Genomic DNA, 14,878 nt, shown 5'->3' on the forward strand with positions numbered 1-14,878 from the left:
GATCATATTGGAGACAAAGATCTTACTTATATTCCATAAAGCCTTCCAAAGGAGGATTGTCTTAATCACTAGCTGACAGGCACAGATTTGAGGACAGCATATACAACTGCCAATATCAGAAGCAGCATGAAGAACAGTAAAACTGGTATGTGCTACTGCTGCTTTTCAGATTGTGAAAAAACCACCATGCCTCAGACTGAGGTGTGGAGCTTCAGTGAAAACTGCTCGTTTCTCTGTAATATAAACCATACTGGGTATAAATCTTAGACGCAAGTGAAGTCTTATACTCTACTTTAGTGCAACACTTTCTATCAACTATCCTCATCAGGATCTTAAAAATGTACATCTTCAAATGTGATGAAATGTTCCAAAGCGCTTCACAGGTGATCATATGAAAATGAATGCCAAACCAAAATGAGGCAATTAAAATTTTCTTCAACACACGAATCAAGTTATTGATAACGGGGAGGTTTCAGTTTCCACCTCAGCTGCAGCCACTGGGTTTCAGCATGTTGAAGTAACTATATAGGACAGCAGCAATATACGTAGCATTTTGATATTGTAGACATCTAAACTGAATACGATAGATCAGACTTTCATCAGTTGCTCAATCTAGGCCTCAGAGACCCTATCTGCAACAAGGATGCCCCCCCCCCCCCCCCCCCCCCCGCCAAAATGCTGAAAGTAGGCCAGAGCCTCCTTCCTTACAACTATGTTTCCTTTGTTTCACAAATCAACTCTAAACATCATTTCTAGATCTCTCAAGTGGATTAGAGGAAAGGTTTTAGTAATCTCAGGACCTAAACACATGAAGGAAAACTTCCTGTTCACACCTCAGAATCCATTTTCCCTTACTAACAACAGGAGTTTGAGGCCAAAACAAAATCCAATACTCAACACAATCCACACGAAGATGGTATCTAGTGCTCTGTGTGCAGGTCAAAAAGTAAATAGGACAGTCACCTCACAAGTCCTAACACTGCTCTAAGACATCTAATGAAATTGTCTGCTGGTTAACCCATGGTTTGACATAAGCATCATTTTTTCTGGGGGTGGGGGGAGGAGAAGGAGGAAGAAGAACAAGAAGGAGGAAAACAGATGTCATCGTCATGGGAGATCAACTTCTTAAAAAGCTTTCTTCCACAAGTGCCTGCAACACCCTCAGGTATCCCATTAATTTAAATGACATTGACAGCGAGACTGCATGTGATGGACAGTAGAATCATAGAATTTCTATTGAAACAGGCCATTCGGCCCAATAAGTCCACACTGCCTCTCCAAAGAGCATCCCACCCAAACTCATCCCCCTTTCTCTATTCCTGTAACCCTAATATACACATTTCTGGATACTATTGGCAACTTAGCATGGCCAATCCACCTGACCTGCACATCGTTGGACTATGGGAGGAAACTAGAGCATCCAGAGGAAACCCACGCAGACACCAGGATAACGTGCGAATGCCACACAGAACCGCTCAAAGCTGGAAGTGAATAGGGGTCCCTGGTGCTTTGAGACAGCAGTGCTAACCACTGAGCCACCATGCTGCCTTAAGATATACTTGTCTCCTAATTGGATGAAGTTTAGTGAGTCTCTTAACTACCTTCATTAGGAATCTTGAATAAACTTGAAAAGACATAGGGTCGTACTCCCATCGTTTCCTGCTTCATCATGGAAACTGAACAAGGTTCTAGGTAAGAATTCTTCTGACAATCTATGAATACAATATTGGTGCACTCAGTTTTGGAATACTAATTGCATAGGAAGTAAACTACACTATATATTGCTCATAAGCCAATACTTTGATTATTCCATGGACTTCCCAAGAACATTATATAATGACCCAAAGAGCCTCATTGCAGTGACAGAAGCAACGTTGAGCTTGAGTATTTTTGATTTCACTTTGAACTCAAATTATAACTACTACTTAACTATCAAGGGCATGTTATTCTCAAAATAGTCAATTTCCTATCCCCTCAACACAAAACAAGCTGACATTCCTCACATTAAACTCCACTACCATTAAAACTTTTGCCCCTATATTGTACCTTTTGGAATTAGATATGAAATTGATGATCAGTTAAAAATCTAGGAAACTATTATCACAAGTAAGTAATTTTATTTTCAAGGGACACAAATAATATCTGAACTGTTAGTTACACATAGGGGTTTTAAACAAATCATGCAAAGAAAATTGAAACTGAAAACTAAACTTGCCTCCTGAAACCATGTGCTTAAATTACAAGAAGTAAATAGACTCGTTACAGGTATCACTTTTACTTCCTACATGTTCCTTCAGTGTGGTTTCTTTGAGGGTCAGGTTGTCTAAGAGACAGAAGTTGGCAGGAAACTATACACTTAATCCACTGGAAAGCACATCAACTTCCTCCTTTAACCAATAAAAAACAAACAAAAGAATCTCACCTTTATTAATGACAGAAAGCGTAGCTCCAACATTGGCTGGAGACTGGTCAGGCTCCTGGGGTGGAACAACCATGGCAAGTGCTTGTACTGGTACTCTGGGAACCTAAGAAATACAATTCATTGAAGACCAAGAACACAGTAGTCAAAGTCTCATACTCATGCCCTTAAATGACACCTAGTTTCAGTTATAACTTTTATTCAAATTGAAATACTAAATTTTTATTCAAACCTACAGGCATAAAAACAAAGAATTTCTCCTACAAAACAGTTGTATGTGCTAGTCCCATTCCTGTGCACTCCATAGCCCTGGAAATTTTTACCCATCAAGTACTTCTCTATTTCACTTTCAAATTAACAATGAGTTTTCTTTCGCCACCTTTCAACTACTGCATGCAGATCATAAAATTAATCTCTTCCGATTCTCGTTAATTACCTTAAATCTGCAATCTTTGGTTAATGATCCACCTGTCACCTAATGCTTTTGAACTTTTCGATCAAAACTTTGCTAACCTTCCCTGTTCCAAGGGAATAATCCCTTATCTTCAGTTTCTCAATGTAATGGAACCAATCTAATAAATGCCCTCTGACTTTCTCCATTAACATCAATCCTAACATTTAGTGCTGAGAATTGAGTAGCGTACTTCAGCCAGAGATGTGGGACAAAAAATTATATTTTTACCCTTTGGCTTTCACATCCTATGTCACAATTTTTAAAACCAAACAGACTTCCCAAGTATTTAAACTATCTTCTCAGCTTGTCCTGCACTTAACATACTTGTATGCATGCGCTCCTGAGATTTGTTTCTTTTAAACTGTATCATTTAGCTTATATTGCTTTATTTTTCCCTAATAAATTACATCAATTGTCATCTACAACATTGTCCCGAATCTGTTATTGTCCACTGTGCCATTACTTCCGAACTCCATGTGAGCTGCAAATATTGAAATTTTCCTCTGCATAGTCAACTTTATTAATTTACATCTAAAAGAGTAGTGGTCTTAACATTGACCCAGGAGGAAACCTTTCTTTTCAGTTTGAAAACAAAATACAGACCATAACATTGTGTTTTATGTCCCTTGGTCAATTATGTGCCTGCAGAATCTTTGCCCTCCTAATCCTGCAGGTTTGAATTTTGCCAAGCAGTCCAATGTCAAACTTCACCAATATCCAATGTCTTATTCAAAGTCCACAGCAGTCATATTACATTCATCAACCTCCTCCATTATTGAACACAATTCAGTATGATTATGGCTTAATTTGGGGCTTTAATTCCATTTTCTAGTACACTGCCCTTGATTCCACTGTACCAAAAGCTGCCTATCCCAAATTTAAGATTATGCAACGATGAAGGATCTAAATATGTAGGGAGCTAGAAAATTCCAGTGATTCATAAGAAAGGAAGAAATCTTCAGATGATTGGTCATTAAACTTGAGATTATGACCTAATGTTCTTGATTCCTCAACAGACATAATCTGCTTCTATATCAAGATAATAGCTCATAAACTCCTGTTTCAAAAAGGCTGCCTCTCAAGTCTTCTAAACTTCAGAATATATAGGCCCAATTTACTCAGCCCATTATAGGGCATCACCTCAGCCAGTCATCAGTTTAGTGAAACTTTACCACTCTGTCTCCAAAACACATTTATAGCAATTCCTTAAAAAATGAAAAATAAAACTGCAACCGTATTTTAGGTCTGCTATCACCAATATCTTATACAATTGTAACAAAATATCTTTATTTCTGCACTTGCAAACTCAGTAATGTCACTATACTTTATAATTGCTTGCTGTAGCTACATACCACTGTGCATTCCTTGTGCACATCCATAGAACTCATAGATCCACATTTACAAGATGCACAACTTTTAAAAAATCTGCTTTTCTCTTCACGCAACCAAAATAACTTGACACTTGACTATGGTATACTCTACCTGTCAATGCTCCCTTACTTAACCTGTCTACATTTCTTGGTAGCCGGTATTCTCCCCACTGCTTACCTCACATCAAGATAGAGACAAATGATGTAAAAGATATAGCAGAATTCATCACTGAGCAACATTCAGGTCTCAAGATTTTATGGTTATTACCACAGGAGGAATCCAGCTGATGACCATGACTCAGTGGAAGGGCAACTTTGCAATGCACAAGTGTTAAATGTTTCTAACCCATCCAGGAAGACAGCACATGCAAGAGGTAGGCCTTGTCATTTTAAGAACATGGAAAGCAATGGCTAATGTCACAGACAAAAACAGCAGCTGGTTTTTGACATGAAGCTGCAATGACTTAAGAGTTATCACAAACCATGACCTTTCAGTCCAACATCAAGAGCACTTCCTACTCCTGAAGATATTAAAATATACCAACAGAGTATGTGGACAAAATTCTTGAGTCTGTATCAGTGCCAAGCCCTTAAAGAGAAGGGTGGTTCTCCAATGCCAAGTATATCTCCCTTTATTCCAAAGGAGTTCCTGTACATCTTATTGATGAATGAGGCAGTCACTTGTAACAAAGGCGGCACTACCTGGCTCATCATATCCATGTCAATTCACTATGGAGCTACCCAGTTGATCACATTCCTCTGTTCTAACCCTTTAACACAAAGCTTCAAGTCCTTTTGAAATGATGAATGGTATCTGTTACCAACACCCTGCAGGTAGAGTTCTGGTTAATTACTACTTAGTGCTCAAGAAAGTTTATGCACCTTGCATAGCTTGCCCAAAAACTATGAATTTGCATTCTGATGGTTGAATGATTAAGTTAATAAAGTTATTCCCAAAACAATTTTATTCACTTCTACAAATTTCCCCTCAACTTCATTTGCTTTGAGAATAATCCAAGATTATTGTTCACTTCCTCTGTTGAACGTGAATTAAGATTGGCCTTTTTCTGTAGTCATTCCATTAAAAGGCTTCATCATGCTCTATAACAGTTCCACAAGAAACTTTATTGCAATTACCCCATACAGTTTAATATAACCTTCTGAATGAAGTCACTATTTAAAGTTTTAAAGATGTACAGTCTGCATTAGTGTTCAATGGACATCAATGCAGTTCAACAACACATGCTTAATCGAGCAATAATCATTGAGTTTAGCACTACAACTTTTCTTTCTTGTCACTGTTGCAGGTCTGTTTGTCCATCTCTTTATCAAAGTTTTAAAGCACAACAATAAGTTTCACTAGGTGAAGAAGTGGATTTAGCAATGTACAGATGGACTTTAACTGTTTATATTGATCCATAATGCGGTATTTATGGAGAAATGCCTAGAACATATTTAGGTGCCTAGCTGAAAGCTTCTTTGTCTCTTTACTAGACTGAATCCAGTTTGTTTCTGTTATTCATCATTTAAGTTATATTTTCACTTCAATTCATAAAATCTTAGAACAGTATGGCACACAGATGGTGGTCACAGTGTCAAACACATTTGTGCCAACTCTTTTAAAAAGCTGCCTATTTAGTTCCAACATTCTGCTCTCCTTGTTTCTTTTCTTGCTTTCAAGTATTTATCCAATTCTCTTTTAACTATTTTGAATAAATTTGCTTCCACTACTCTTTCATAACTCATGGCACAAAATTTTCATCACATCACATCTGCTTTATTTGCCAGTTTAAATCTGTATACTGTGGCTACTAATACTTCTGCACTGCAAATAGGTTTCTTCTTATGCAACACTGTTTGAATTCCATCTTAAACTGTCCTGGTCCAAGAAGAACAATTCTGAATTTCCCAGATTTTGTATGTAATTAAAGTCCCTCACCTCCAGTAAGCTTCTACCAGTATGCTTGATTAAGAGGGTATTTGATTTACTCCATTTACAAAACTAAGTTAACACAGATGATAGTTAGAATGAACTGCAAACTTGCCTGTAGAAATATAACCAACTATTCAACTAAAATTTCTAGCCTCCCAAGTCTGCATGTGTGTGTTTGAAAAACAGATCACAGGCTTACACATTGATCTGAATTAAAGTTAATGTCAAAAATTTTGGTGAGGTGCTGCAAATCAGAAATAACAGAAAAACTCACCTGAGATTGGTCATGTGAAGGTGGTGTGAGCTGAGCCACATCTGGTCCTGGCACAGGCAGGATGTTGTTTGGGTAGTCTAACAAGTACGAAACCACATTTGTATGGCCTCCTTTAGCAGCTTCTATGAGCATGGTGGAACCATCCTAAGAAACACAAAATTAAGATAGCTATCCTTTCTCAGAAAAGGAATTTTCTAGAATGATATTTGCTTTATTCAAGTGTTACATCAATTACAGTCTTACAAAAATGACTTGTGCAGCAACTTTTCAATACCTTTAATCGATGTGTTGGATCTGCTCCATGTGCCAAAAGGAGTTCAACAACTGCGAGGTGTCCTCCTGCACATGCTAATGAGACCACTGTATGGTCATTGTTAGCTGTAGCTCTGTTGACATTCGCTCCTGAAAAGACAAAGTTAAAGCCTAGTTGGTGTGAAACAACTGGGTCTTGACTGTATTGCAAACTACATATTTTGCATTAGTTTTAGTATTACTATGAACACCCTTCAGTTAGGGTACAATAACTTCTAATATTTCAGATATTCAATTAAAAACTTATATTGTGATGCTACAGGAAGGATGAAGAAAGGGAAAACCACATCTACAGATCCTCCTTTTGGCTACATACCTCTAGTAGATCCACTAAATTCAAAGCGAATAATGCAATGTGTCATCATTGCTTCAAAGGACTGAGGAGACTATGCAAAAATGTAGCAGATTACAATTAGAAAACCATATTACGAGCAAGAGTCAAGAGGAATTTTTTGAAGGATAAATCAGAATTAATAAATGTGTTTTTGAGGATGAAACAACAAAGTGAGTAAAGGAGAATCAGATATAGTGTGCTTGCATTGCAAAAGGTATTTGTTGAAATGCTATAATACATTACTACACAAGATAGCAGCTCAATAGTGTTTGGAGGTGACACATGAGCACGGATAGAGGATTGGTTTACTGACAGGAAACAAAGGATCAGGATTCAATTTGGCAAACTCAATTAATGCCATGCAACAGGAATCATTGCTTAGGTCTCTATTTATAATTGACATTTACAACTTAGTTGAAGGCGCTGTAGCCAAATTTGCTGATATAAAAGGCAGCAGGAAACCAATTGAAAGGCAGATACAAAAAGTCAAACCTGGGGGGTGGCAGTGACAGTGGTGTATAGTGGTAATGTCACTTGACTAGTAATCCAGAAGCCTGGGCTTCAAATCTCAACATGACAAACAGTGAAATATGAACTCAAATGGAATTAAAAGTTAACCTAATATTGATCATGTTATCATCGACAGTGATTAATCCTAAAAACCTACCTGGCTCACTAATATCCTCTAGGAAGGCAAATCTGGCAATCCGAAGCACTGAGTGGTCAGTAGAACTGCATTCAACACTTGATGGCTCAGTAAATTTGTCACTGTACTCCCAGCAAAGCCAGGGGATCAACTCTCATGCCATGAAGTATGCAAAGGTATACCTAAAATTGAGGTGTCAACCTGGACTACCTGCACACTGAACAATGGAAATAGCTTCCAACAGATAGGGCTAAGTAATTGCACAACCGATCCGAAAACACCCAGCCAAGATTGGTAGTGGTCAATTAAATAGTAAGTGAAAGCCCCACAAATATTCCCATCCTCAATAACTGGGTGAGAGATTCAAGTATTTGCATCCATCTTCAGCCAGAAGTGCCGAATGTATGGTCTATCTTGGCCTTCTGAGGTCTCAAGCATCACAAATACCAGTCTTCAGTCATTTCAATTCATACAGTCAGTCGTACAGCACAGAAGAGGCCTTTCTGCCCACAAGATGTCAAGAAAAAGCTGAAGACACTGTATACTACAAACACTGTAGGCCCTGACAAGATTCTAGACACAGTACTGAAGATCTGCTCAAAAACTTGCCATTCCATGAGCCAAGCTGCTCTGACTTAATTTGGAAAACTGCCCAGCAATAAACAGCCTACAAAAAGCCATATGAATCCACTCTGGCCAATTATCACAGAGGGAAGAAAGGGGCTATCAATGGCACTATCAAGCATGCAAAATATAAAGAAATAACTGACTCAATGTCACTCAGTTTGGGTTTAACCGGACTTATCAGTTGCTGGTCATCATAGCCTTGGTCCAAACCTGAACAAAGAGCTGAACACCAGAGGTGAGTGTAACTGAGTCAACATCATGCTGCATTTAACGAGAGTACAGCACAAAGCAACCCTAGGAAATCTGGAGCCAATGGAAATCAGGAAAGAAATCTCCACTGGCTGGAGTCATACCTAGCAGAAAGGAAGATCTTTGATGGAGGTCAATCGTCTCAGTCACAGATCTACATAACAGGAGCTTCTCAGGGTAATGTTTGAAGCATTTCTTCAAAGACCTTCCCTCCACCATAAGATCAGAATTCAGGATATTCAATGATTGCATAATGCTCAAAGGCATTCATAACTACTTAACTACTGAAACAGCTCATGGCCATATTTATCAGATCCTGAACAACATCGACATTTGGACTAAGTAGCAAGTAATGCTCACGCCACACAAGTGCCGACAATTGCCATTTCTAACAAGAGAAACCATCTCCACTTGCCAATCAATGACATTTTGATCAACATCTTGGTCACCCTGCAGTGACCAAATCTCCACCTGTCTTCCCAATGCCTGTGAATGATCAATAAGGTACAAGTTAGCAGTGTGGTGAAAAAACTTATTGCTTTGTTTGGATGAATGCAGCTCTAATTACACTCAAGTAGTTTGACATCATATAGAACAATTGGCTGGCACTCGATCCATCAGCTTCAACATTTCGTTCTTTCACCATCAATGCTCAACGATAGCACTGTATGCTAACTACAAGATGCACTACAGTAACTCATCAGGCTTCTTGAACTGCATTTTCCAATGACCTCTCCAGCTTAGAAAGACTAAGCCAGCTGCTGCATGACCACATCACTACATGCAGGTTCCTCAAGTCACAAACCATCTGGACTTGGAAATGTATTCACATCTCTTCACTGTTGCCAGGTCAAACTCACTAGCTAGCAGCGCTGTGGTGTCCCTACATTATGAAGGTTGCAGTGATTCAAGTAGCCCGTCACCACCTTCTACACATTAGAGATAGTCAATAAATTCTTGCCTAGCAAGTGATACCCATATTCTCTAAAATTTAATAAAAAGACATATTAAGAGTGCGAGCAAACATTTCAGAGTGTATACGGTTGGAAAATGTGAACTTGTCCACTTTGGCAGGATCAACAGATAAACAACTTATTTACATTGAGAGACTACAGAATGCAGTAGCACAGGGTGGCCTTGCATATAAATCACCACAAGATTGTGTGCTGGTACAGCAATTATGAATACAAGTGAATGCTAGCTTTTATTGCAATGGCTTGGTAGGATAGGTTGAGCAGATTGATGCTATACTAATTGGAGCTTTAGAAAAGCAAGATACGTACTTGCTGAAACAGAAGATTTGAAGGGTGCTTGACAGTTGCAGATTCCAAAGGACTAGAAACATTGAAGGAATAATGTGTTCAGAAATAAGAGGTCTCCCGTTTAAGATGGAGTGGCAAAATTTTGTTCCTTGGAGGGTCTTTAGTCTTTGGACTGCTCTCAGGCTTTGCCCAATAAATCAACCCAATGATCAATTTGTGGAGTGCAAACATACACAATGTGCATACCATGGATTAACAATTATAATCTCAGGTTTATACAGTTGTGAGCAGTGCAACATTTTAAAACATTTTACAGGACAAAAGATGAAGGCTCACCTTTGCTAATAAGGAACTGTACTGTACACAAATGGCCGGCTCTTGCAGCTTTCATCAAGGGTGTCCTCCCACCTTCAGATTCATGTTCCTTAAAAAGGAAGAAAACTTTTGCAACCTCATAAAAGTGGTTTTGGGTTCTAATGAAAGGATTCAAAAACTAGAATTCTAATCAGATTGTACACAGTGAAATTCAAAATCTTATTTAAAAATTACTAGCATGCTTCAATATAAAACCTGATAAATGTATTACATAACTAGGCAGAAAAATTATTATTTGAAATAAGTTAAAATCACAGTATTGAATACTTGCTTGAAAAGGTTTAAATATATATCGATTGTGGTTATGGAAACCACCATATTTGCACGTGTTAACTGGTGCAATATACTGCCACAAAATAGTGATTCTTACCAAATCAGCTCCTGCTTGTAAAAGAACATCAGCGACATCAGTGTGTCCATTTTCACAGGCATATGTTAAAGCTGTATCCCCTGTAGCTGTAGTGGCATGTACGTTTGCTCCTAACAGAAACAAGAACTCTTAACATTTCAAATACAACACGCACATGAAAGTGAACACATTTTATACGTAAAAAGACATCTATGGCTTATCATTGCATTAAGATAACATTTTAATGAAAAATTAAGTGTATAAAATTCATTAAAGTAGAGAAGTAAAACATTTATAAATGCTGGGTGCAATTTCTATCTCAAATAAAAGACTTGGATCACTTGGTATCAAATAGACCTTCATGGATCATTCTGAGCGCTCCACTTGAAATTGATGACTTTTCATCATTACCAATAGAATTTTTAAGAGTTGGTTATCACCAATATTAAAATGAATTCTTTCAACATGTTAAATGCGCTTACCTTTTAGTGACTGAGGTAACTGAGCTTCCAAAGAAATGAAAACAATTTATTGCAAGGAATTCTTGTCATCTGTGAACCCACACTTGCAATTACCAAAATTAGTGCCCAAATTAAAAAGTCTGTTTGGATTTAACATTATATTCATCTCACCTGAACTGCAAAGTTAAAATCTGCTTTTTTGTTTAAAATCAAAGGAAAACTAATCCAAAACACTTTTTAAAAAAAAGTTAAAATAAGCACCAAAGGGAAAAAAAAAATCAAGCAGGAAAAATTACAAAGCCTAATTATATTTTTTCTGCATTATTGGTGATCAGGTTAAGAAAAAAAGTGCTTAACAAAGCACTGCATTTTTTGTGCTCTGTTTGCAGTATGGGTGAAGAGACTGAAGGTACTAGACTTATATCGCTTATATTACAATTACTTATATTGCGAGATTAATGTATGTTAAAAGGAGATGAATATTATAGTTTTGAAACTTAAATTTGATTTAACAACTGGCATTACTCCACAAAACAACATTTTGCCACTTAGTATGTACAGCTAGACATGTGGAGAATTAGAGATACACACAACACTGCGAAAGGATATTAAAAGCTGCATACTGCATTGACTTATGGCAGTACTTTGATTAACTTCTAAACTGCCATGCATTTCTTTGATTGCAAAGTAAAACAGCAAAACCTCATTTAGGATATCAGAATTAGGAACACACCTGCTGCAAGTAAATATTTGACCAATTCAAGATGACCTTCTTGAGCAGCCTCCATCAGTGGTGTTGAGCAACCCAATTCAATATCAGCTCCTGCCTTTATTAAAAAGTCTGCAACTTCCAAGAAGCCTCCACAGCAAGCTAGAGTCAGAGCTGTCTCTTGGGTTTCCTCGGTTTGTGCATTTATATTGGCTCCTAAAAAGTCCAAGCAGCAATTTATAATTAAAGAAGAGTTTGCTAAACCAAGCTCCAATAATTTTAGTTATCACTGGCTTGGCAATAGTGTTATTTTCCACCTTAATTATGAAGCTCTCAGGTTTTGTTTGAAAGCATTAAGCTATCCAAATACTAAGTGAAAACAATAGCTGAGTTACAAGTCTTTGATTTAGTCCAAGAGGACTTAGTATAATGCTTCATCATAGGCATTAACCCATTTGAAGTGCAACATAGCTGGTGACCATTTCAGAGAATAACTCAGTGGGGGAATAAAAGGGTAATTACAAAGCATTTCAACATTTCAATGCTGTAGGATTTTGCCTGTCATGCCACACAAAGAGCTAAGTCAGATTGTTTTTCTATCCACAACAGTAACTACACAGTTGAGAAGTGTTCACTCAAAATGATTCAACTTATTTTAATAGATATGGGAACAAAGTACAGCATTTAGTGAGATAAAAGTAAGGCAATTCAAATATAAGAATTATGAATTCTCTGAAGATATGTTTGTTTTATTTGCAACTCTTGATTTTGAGACATAAGATGATTTGTTTTAAATGGTTTCAACAAGGTCAACCGAGACTGAAGTCATGCAACACAAGCAGACAAAAAAATCTCAGTCAACCATTAGTTGCAACAAAAGGTCTCTGGCCAATCTATTTATATATTGGCACAGCAGCCTTTGCCAATTGTAATTTTCTATTTTCTGATATGTATAGGTGAATAATTAAGCCTGTGAAATTAAAAAGGACACCAGAAGTTGAATTTATTTAACTGTAGTACTAAGCTCAAACACACTAACAAAACAAAGAAATATGCATGCTCAGTAAAAAAAAAGTCAACAGCTCCAAAGCTAAGTCAATTACTTCTCATCATGTTTAGAATTAAACACAGGACATTTCATACCCTGGGCAAGCAGCAATGCTACCATTTCCTCATGACCTTCTCGTGAAGCTTCCATTAATGGTGTATATCCTTCATCATTGACTTCTTCTAGGTTTGCACCTCTTTCTATGAGCAAAGCTGCTAACTCCACATGACCACCACAAGCAGCAAGAGTCAATGGAGACTCAAAAGAATCAGCTGGCATGTTTACTTGTGCACCACTATCCAAAAGGAGGCGAGCCACTTCAACATGGCCATCCTATTCAACAAAGTCCATTATCAGCACCTTTATGCATTTAAAGAGTCAGGACATTCCTTTCTAATATAAAGCATAGAACAAGTTCAAATCCAGTTATGAATCTGAACAGTCAAATAAAATAAGCATTTACTTTACATTAAAAGTGTAACACAGTACAATCAACCATATATGAAAAACAAAGTTCATCTTTAACTTAAAAATCCTCAGGTTTCTATACAAATATTCATGAACATCCACCCCAGAACTGAAATAGGTTACCGTGCAAGAAACAAAATCTTGAAAATCATAACTTACTCATTCCAATATTTTGGGAAAATTGGTGTATTACCCTCAGACAATGAGTAGTCACCAATATACACTATGATTAAGTTTGCTCAATATCAAATTAACACTGTATTTGTTAGACTAAGAAAAATGAAACAAATCAAGATCTTAAAATACTGGGGCAGCACTTTTGCAAGGAACAGGAAATGATGCATAATAACACTTACCATACATGCTTCCATTAAAGCAGTATGCATCTCATCTGTTTTGTGTTCCTGATCAGCACCAGCTTCAAGAAGAAACCGTACCATTTCCAAATGTCCTGAGATACAGATCAAGTTAAGATATAAAAACATATTTTGACATGTAACCACCTAAATACATTTACAACAGTTTTTAAATGTATAAAGTTGTATTAAGTTTTCAATTTCAGATGGAAAGAAACCTATGAATTTTCTTTACAAAACTGTGAATGTAAAGTGGTATTTTATTGAATTCTTAGAAGCTTTCCAACACAGAAATCAGTATTTTATTCAGTTGTTGAATATATTGACAGAGCCGATAGATTTTTGGATTTTCAATTTTCAGAAATCAAGAAGAGTGGTGCAAGAAAACTTAGTTCAGGCAGTTGAACAAATGTCATCTAAATGAACAGTGGAGAAAGCCAGAGGTGGTATGGTGTACCCTTGTCCCTTTTTGGGTTCTTAAAGCCAAACAAATAGTGCATCCGCTGTGCATTTGTCAGATTACAGCATTTTAAAGAGAGTGAGGTCTTGGAGAAAGTCTAAATTAAATGAGCCTTTTTGCTCTTGTAGAAACATCTTACCTTAGAATTGTATTTCAATATTCTTCTAGTCTACATATAGATCACCTTTATTTTCTCTTCCCTCCTCTAAAATTAATGAATTCTGAAGACATCAACATAGCTCAAAGAAAGTGAAATTACCCTTTGAAAGCCTTTTTAGTGTAGCATTGGAGCACCTAGTTAATAGGGATGTAATGGTACCACAAGGTTTCAAAGAAACTTGAGTTACTATGGAACTATTTCAAAGCTACTTCTCAATATTCATGTTTTCAAGTTTTATTAAGTATATCAGACAAAATTACACACTATACCAATTGCTCTGAAATGCTAATCAGGTAATAGAGTTCAGGTAATCTTTCAAATTAATTGAGATATCTTTCTTCATAATGAAGTCTTCAGGAAAACCAACTACATCATTCATTTAAACATCACAATACTAATTGCTGCTAGCTTGGGTATCTTTTCTAAGTGGCAAAACTTGGATTTAATGCATTAAATTACAAAGTAAATAGACTCCAATATTTACAGCACAAGATACCCAAGCCAGTCGGTAAAAATTAGTCACATTAGTTCAATTTTCCAGCCTTTGGCTCATAACCCTGGAGGCTATGGCAAAATAAATGAATATATAAATACAGTCATTCTTCTGTATCC

At 37.0% G+C, this 14,878-nt stretch overlaps 1 protein-coding gene across 16 annotated transcripts in view; it reads right to left on the reverse strand.

Moving 5' to 3' along the window:
* Window positions 1-14,878, reverse strand: part of ankhd1 (ankyrin repeat and KH domain containing 1) — a 155,315-nt gene that overhangs the window by 57,744 nt on the left and 82,693 nt on the right. For 8 of the 16 annotated variants that reach the window (XM_072590799.1, XM_072590801.1, XM_072590796.1 and 5 more), the window contains 8 exons: window positions 13,647-13,741; window positions 12,918-13,155; window positions 11,799-11,990; window positions 10,626-10,735; window positions 10,217-10,304; window positions 6,725-6,873; window positions 6,451-6,594; window positions 2,423-2,525 (listed from right to left, as the gene is read on the reverse strand). In XM_072590799.1, coding sequence (XP_072446900.1) covers window positions 2,423-2,525; window positions 6,451-6,594; window positions 6,725-6,873; window positions 10,217-10,304; window positions 10,626-10,735; window positions 11,799-11,990; window positions 12,918-13,155; window positions 13,647-13,741 — 1,119 coding nt within the window. The remainder of the gene's footprint in view (window positions 1-2,422; window positions 2,526-6,450; window positions 6,595-6,724; window positions 6,874-10,216; window positions 10,305-10,625; window positions 10,736-11,798; window positions 11,991-12,917; window positions 13,156-13,646; window positions 13,742-14,878) is intronic. The other 8 variants (XM_072590811.1, XM_072590803.1, XM_072590805.1 and 5 more) reach the window with 1 other exon arrangement.

The sequence above is a fragment of the Chiloscyllium punctatum genome, chromosome 20 (genome assembly GCF_047496795.1).
Source record: "Chiloscyllium punctatum isolate Juve2018m chromosome 20, sChiPun1.3, whole genome shotgun sequence".
Taxonomy (NCBI): Eukaryota; Metazoa; Chordata; class Chondrichthyes; order Orectolobiformes; family Hemiscylliidae; genus Chiloscyllium; species Chiloscyllium punctatum.